The sequence below is a fragment of the Phragmites australis genome, chromosome 15 (assembly GCF_958298935.1).
Source record: "Phragmites australis chromosome 15, lpPhrAust1.1, whole genome shotgun sequence".
NCBI classification, from domain to species: domain Eukaryota; kingdom Viridiplantae; phylum Streptophyta; class Magnoliopsida; order Poales; family Poaceae; genus Phragmites; species Phragmites australis.
The window spans coordinates 8922668-8929323 of record NC_084935.1 but is presented as its reverse complement, the minus strand read 5'-3'; the positions used below and the strand labels follow the sequence as shown (position 1 = coordinate 8929323).

The 6656-nt window shown below is 47.4% G+C and overlaps 1 protein-coding gene across 1 annotated transcript; it reads right to left on the bottom strand.

Moving 5' to 3' along the window:
* Positions 1-2862: 2862 nt before the first annotated feature.
* On the bottom strand, positions 2863-5198 carry LOC133893111 (WAT1-related protein At5g64700-like). The gene is made up of 7 exons (XM_062334075.1): positions 4945-5198; positions 4795-4857; positions 4491-4607; positions 3929-4181; positions 3654-3809; positions 3389-3540; positions 2863-3289 (listed from the first exon to the last, which is right to left on the bottom strand). Exons 1-7 carry the CDS (start codon positions 5130-5132, stop codon positions 3121-3123), a joined length of 1098 nt encoding a protein of 365 aa, XP_062190059.1. The 5' UTR covers positions 5133-5198; the 3' UTR covers positions 2863-3120.
* Between the last annotated feature and the right edge of the window lie 1458 nt (positions 5199-6656).

The following is a 6656-nucleotide window of genomic DNA, read 5'->3' as shown; positions in this document are numbered from 1 at the left end:
TTGGTCTGACCGTTGTATAAGCAAGGCTGAAGTTTTCTAAGTTCTTAAGTCATGGTCTGACCGCAAGGTGTCTCAGTCTGACCGCTAAGGAATAGACAGTTTTGGTCAATGCTGCGATTCTCCATCACCGCCACTAGCACCGTCTTGATTGGTGAGTGGATCTCATGTTTTCGGTGCCATCACTTCAGCCCGCGGTGGTGTGCGTCCAGGCACTAGCCAGAGACAACTAGAGCACCAGCAGGAGGAGTGCCACGAGGAGGTGCGTGTCACGGAGGTGGCCCACGTGGGCGGCTGCCATCGCATTGGATCTAGTTCTTCGTCGACCGAAATCTCGTGGGCCAAACTGGTGACCTCCCTTGTGGAAGCGCGCTATGACATGCGGAGGTTGAGGTAGATCTGATGGAATTCGGCGGAGGTGAGGCCGGAGACTGGTAGGGGTGGGCCGGGTGGTGGTGTGGGAGGGAGTAGGACATGTCGTGTCGTCTTGGCCCACCGCCGGGGCCGCTGCCATGTCGATGATAGTGGAATTCACCAGAGCGCTCGGAAGGGTGCTGACTCGGGGTCGACAAGATGGAAGCTTTCAAGCACGAGGATGACGGGGACGCACATAGATGAGATCTTTCCGGCGTTGTTGGATGCGATGAGCACAAGGGGGGGGCTGGTGTCCCGCACCCGCGTAGAGATCTCGGCTGGGGGCACTGGACGGGTTCATGGTGGTGGCGACACCGACGACGGCGAGGATGATGAGGAATGCAACGGGGAAGGTGACGAAGTTTGGGAGGATGAGAAACACTATGTTGCCTGCGCGGAGGTAGAGGCGGTGGCGGAGACCCGAGGCGAGGGAGGAAACGAGGAGGCAGAGGTCAGCGCGGGAGAGGGCCTTGAAGGTGACAGTGTCGAGGAGGGCCAGGGCGTGGGAGATGGGCAGGGAGGAACGACGGGAGGGCGGATGGACGGACGGATGGAGAGGTAAGTCAGTAGTATTTACAAGTAAATAATATCTAACTATGGAAATTGAATACGAGAAAGGTTAAATAAATGTGAAAGCAGGATATAAGATGTAAGAATCACTATATATTTTTTAAATAGTAGAAATAGTTTATATCATTGGTTGAGAAAGATTGACTGTGATTGGAAAAAATTTCAATCGATTTTGTCTGGTTGAAAAAGTGCTTTGGTTACATGCCTTTTCCTGATCGGGGTGTAAAACAATCGTCTGCAATCCAAGAAAGTTTCAGTTAGTTTTCCTGGATACACAAAAATGTCTTATTGATTACATGTCATGCCCAGATTGGTTGAAATTTTTTACTGCATTCCGAAATAAAAATAGCCGAATGTCAGATAGGTGCTCCCTGTCGAATATGTAGCCGTTGGCTATTTTTCTGGCCGAGACAGTGCCAGACTGCCAGCCAAGTCTAGGAATCCTGCTACTTAAGCGCGCGAGGAAGCGAACACGAGTACCACTCGACAGTCTAGTTTTTTTTCTGTTTTTGAAACAAATTTCACTCCCATGTTTTTCTGTTTTTAGAAAGTTTGCATGAGAAAAGTAGAAAAAAATTTCATGAGAAAAAAATTGCTTAAAATTTTTGAGAAAAAATTAACGAGAAAAGTTTTACTCAAAACGTTTGAGAAAAAATTGTCAAAAATTAAGTGAATCTATGCTATAGTCATCCGCAACTTGGACTTCAACGGTTACGTATGGAACAGAATTTTCGTAAGTCTAGCCTTACTGGAGCCCATAAAATGTTGGGCGGGCTGGGTCAGACGGATTCGGTCTGGCTGCTCACGAACAGAACAGGCCAGATGGAGGCCAACACAAGCACCCGGCACTCGCGGAACCAGTTAACCCCTCCCACCGGAGTTCAGAGCCCAAGGGAACACGAAGGACAGAATAAGTCGGAAATGTTGATGTGCGGATCGGTCGCTGTCGCTGCCGCGTCGCGCGCACGCACGCGTTGGGACATTGCCGCGCTGGACTGGACACACAGCCCGCCATCCGTGGCTAACGAGGCCTGCGCTTGCCTTGCTCCGCGGCGTACGTGCGTGCAGATCTGTGCGTGAGATTTGGTGCGCGCACCACGCAAGCCACCGATGCACCGTGAGCGCCGGCACGGCGCAGACAAGGGAACGGCAACGGCAAACCGTCCACGCGCACAGGCGCGGCGCAGCAACCGCTCGTCTGGTCGGCCGGCGGTCGGGGGCTCTCTGTCTCAGCCGCCGTACGCGCAAAAGTCCTGCGCACTGCGCCCCCTCAGGCTCCACCCAGCCGGGCAAGGGCAAAGGCGGCCGCCGCGCGGAACGACTCGCGCGCGGCTTGTCGGGCCGCCGTGCGTCGCCGCAAGCCCGCAACTTACCCGCGCGTCTCTCCTGTTCATGCATGGCTCCATCCGTCTGTGTCTCAGTGTGTCGTCTGTTGGCGCCGGCCGGGTGGTTAGCAAATCCAGCACGAGTTCTGATCGAGCCGAGTGCGTGGAAGCAAGTTGCGCAGACATCTTTTCCAACAAGTCTTGTCTCCCTTTAGTCTACGGATTCATCGTAAGGTTGGGTTACAAATCGTGCCGTTCGTACAGACAGTGAAAGCCCGTTTCCCCGCTCATGAAATGTTTAAGGTTGGGATGTGTACGATTTAGGTACCGAATCGAATTCTCTATGCACAAAGGATGGGTGTGGCGAGCATAATGGCCTCGATGATATGCATCGAACTGTGAAATCCACTACTCCATTTTTGCTGTCACTTTGGCTGCTGCGACGTTATCATGCATGGCAGACATGAGTTGACACATGCACAATGACACACCTGACAACCAGATCGGATGCTATATAGAATAAGGAGAATAATGCATGCTGAGGTCACGTAGAAGCTCACTAAAAGCGACCCAAACTCCTTTTTATTCATGCGGATGAATAAACTATGGTAGTGCAAAGGAAACATTGTGCTGCGCCAGGAGCAGATACAATGGCACAAAGTCATCTTATCGTCCGAAACCAATGCAATTGGGCGCCACCAGTTCAGGTGAGTAGAGCTGCTGCATATGCGTGCGTTCGTTCGCAGCACCCTGAAACCAGTGGCTAGCTTGGCTTTGACACAATCTTTTCTGTCACATCCATCGCCTGCCTGAGCTAGACCTTTGCTTCTGCATCGTCATCTGCCACTTGGGGCGCCTCCTTGTCCTGCAGCTCCAGGCCAGGTTTACCTGTGCTTATCTTGTTAATGTCATCTTTCTCCTCGATGCTTTTACCCCAAAAGACATTATACAGGCCTCCAATCAGTAGTATCCCGGCAAAAATACTGCACGGACACAACAGCAGCAAAAAGATTCAATGATACAGGAAAATTGCACGTTCTTCAGTGTAATACAAGTTTAACAGTAACTGATTGCAGACATACCTCCCTAGGCTAACTGCGTCCCCTAAAATGAAGGAGGATATGATGATTGTGAACACGAAAGTAAGCGGCATCGACATGGCAAGGAACACCGGCCCCCTCTTGGCGATCGTCCACATTTGCATGTAGTACGAAAGCGCAGTAACAATCACACCCTACAATGTCGTTCCATTTCATTCAGGAACATGCATCAGTAGGGCTCTACCGCTGTAGGTCATTTTGAATTAAAAAAAATGTGAACTCGAACAGTTTGTTCAAGCTGAATTACGCTGTAGATTATCGCGACGAGGCTAACATTCCAGCCCAGCTTCCACTTGGAGAAGTCCCTCTCGGCTGCGATAGCCACAACGAAGGCTTGGACCGACGCGCATGAGATCTGAAGCGTGGTGTTCATCAGCTTGGAAGTGTCTTCTATTAATGGCCCCTGAAAATAGAACATCAAGTTGCCGCCACTCCATAAATATCGAGGTCTGAAGTGCCGTACAAATACGAAGATTTCGTTTTCTCTGAAGGAGAAATCTGAAACTTCAAACATTGTTTTACCTGAAGCACTGTCCATAAGCCTGCTAAGACGTTAGATAGTGTCATGAGGAAAATTCCCAACACCCATTGCTTCTTGGAGTTGGTGTCTGCTCCAGGTGAGCCGTTGTCGCGGTGCTGAAAGAGCTGGTGATGGTTGAAGGATTTGAACATTGGTCCTTCATAGAAGGCCAGCACGGTGACACCGACGATGCAGAAAAGAATACCAGCGAATTTTACTTTGCCGTGGAACCTCGTCAATTTCATAGTCTCCATCCTGTCAAAAAATAAAAGTTTTGTTCAGGACTGGACAAATATGACTGGTTTTACTTTTTTTACTTCTACATGACGTAGTCAGAAGCCAAAAGCTGAAACAAATAACCTACTTTTACTAGTTTCTGGCTATAATTTCCAAGAAGCAAAATCAGTTTTTAATACTACAGAAGCCTGAAAAGCTAGAAACAAGTCTAAATATGTTTATACTAGGAGCAAACTTTTGAACAAGCCACAACTTATAGAAGATTAAATAAATAGGACCTTACATGACATAGTCTTACAAAAACAGAATGAATTTATATTTTGTTACCCAAATATAACGGCTAGGATGAACGTGACCACCGGTTGAACATTGTACAATGCCGATGACGATGTAGCTGAAGCATAGTTGAGGCCAAGGTTGAATAAGTCACCACATGCCGTCACCCTGAGAAAAAAAAAGGTATTACGTACACCTGGCTGGTGGCTGCAGGTCAAGGACAAAGGAAGCTGAAATGCTTATACAACTTATTCAACAGTAATTCAAATGTTGCAAGTTTATTCAGAACTTCAGAAGTAGCATAACAAGAATGATTTTCTTCATATTTCATACTAGAATATACAATTCAACCTACCCATATAAGGCATGAATAAACATCTTGCATGCAATCTTGAACGTCACCGGCTTAGCTTTTCGCCTGCACAAGAAGTAGCATCAGAACAGAACGCAAGCTAATAAACAATCAGGCAAGTAAACATCAAGGCACAGTTCACAATAATCTGACCTCTCGATAACAAAAGTAAGAGGGATCAACACGAGCGCAGCGGTGCTATGCCGGTAGAACACAAACACCAGGGGGTTCATGCCTTCATTCAGGGCCACCTTGCTCATGACATGCATGCCGGAGTACATGAGCCTGATCAGAACAACGGCAGCGTATGCCTTGGCGGCGCTACTCATCTTGGCAACCATTGCTGCAAGTCTTAAACTCCGGAGGCGCCTCTGGGGCCTGTGCAACCTATATATACATTGCGAAAGGCATCAGCATCGCAACCTCGTAAGAGCATATGCCTTGTTCCGGTGTGCAGGACATGGATAGTCCGGCTAAGTGCAGCCTCACCTAATCAGCAGTGCGCCAATGGGTGAGAAAACGAACGGAAAATGCTGGGCACTAGGGATTAGTCGCGCGCTGACGCTCGTGCTAGCGGAACTGGGAGGAGATTTAATTAGTGAAGGGTGATCAGAGCATCCACTGACAAGCAAGCGATCTGAGTCGATCCCAACTGGAGCTAGCATTAGTGGCTCAGCATGCAGTTACCATTTGGACCCAATGCCACTACTTTTTCGTGCAAAGCTAATCAGAGGTGTATAATACCAAACTAAGCATACTGTTTCATGTCAACATTGATTATTTGTTTATTTATATATCAGGTTTCTTCTTGGGTTATGACTGGTGAATGCGGCTAAAAGGGGACGACAAGGGAAGGAGTGACCGATGGAGCAAGCAAGCAAGCTGACACATGTGGAAAGCATGCATGTAGAGATCCACAACAGAAGTGCGTGGTGTGTCGGTTCTAGCTAGATGTTGTCTTCAAGTGTGCACCAGGTCTAGCTTGCTGGATAGCTAATGTAGCTGGTGACTTCGTGGTGGTGCATGAGCCTATATCTTTAGTGCCCATTAAAGCTGCTAAGAGAGACTATTTAGGTGTGTAATCAAGTGATAAGTGGAGGTCTGGATTGCACCTTGAGTATACAATTTGCATGCCCACTCTTTACAATGGATATGGATCTGTCCTTAAAGGGTAGGGTAGGATAGATCAGTGAGGCAAGTATTAGTGAGACAAGTGTGTGTGTGTGTGTGTGTGTGTGTGTGTATGGTGGTTTCGTGATATTGAAGGCAAAAGCAGTTCTCTATTGTCTAGTTTGTTGAAAACTCGGCGTGATATGCTCAAGACGCTTGCAATTCTCATAGTAGCGCATTAGAAGCTTTGAATACTAACATTGGAAGCACTTTTGAAGGAGTTACGGTTGGCAAACATAGTTATCTTAAGGCTTAACAACCAAGAGATCACATGACTTTAAATCCTCCATATCTCTATACCTATATTAGTAATTACAAACCGAGCCGTCTCATCAAATTATGATCCTGGTTATGACCCATTCATAAATTATGACCATTTGACAACCCAATCTGCGCCACCCCGCTACCTAGGAAAACATGCATGCTGCAACCCTGTCTGAACCAACAACAACCCTGCTGATGATATAAACTGAGCAAAAGAATGCCTATTCACGTGTTAAAATGATCACCATCCAAGTATCAGTATGAAGTTCTAATCTCTCTTTTCCTTTTTGTTCATGATGCACCAGCACCACAAATAGTGTAATGGTAGCAACACCATCATGTGTTGATATACATAAATTCTTTCTCTTAAAAGTACATATATAAATGCAATAAGCATGTAATTAGCCAAGGGAAAGAAGAGGTACTGAAAA

Bases quoted from the DNA above. Each gene is read 5' to 3' on its own strand.
- LOC133893111 (XM_062334075.1), bottom strand. From the start codon at position 5,132: ATGGTTGCCAAGATGAGTAGCGCCGCCAAGGCATACGCTGCCGTTGTT. The intron at 4,608-4,794 runs GTAGGTTGAATT...TTTTTTTCTCAG, and splicing joins TTTATTCATGCCTTATATGG to GGTGACGGCATGTGGTGACT. The intron at 3,541-3,653 runs GTAATTCAGCTT...ACGACATTGTAG, and splicing joins TCGTCGCGATAATCTACAGC to GGTGTGATTGTTACTGCGCT.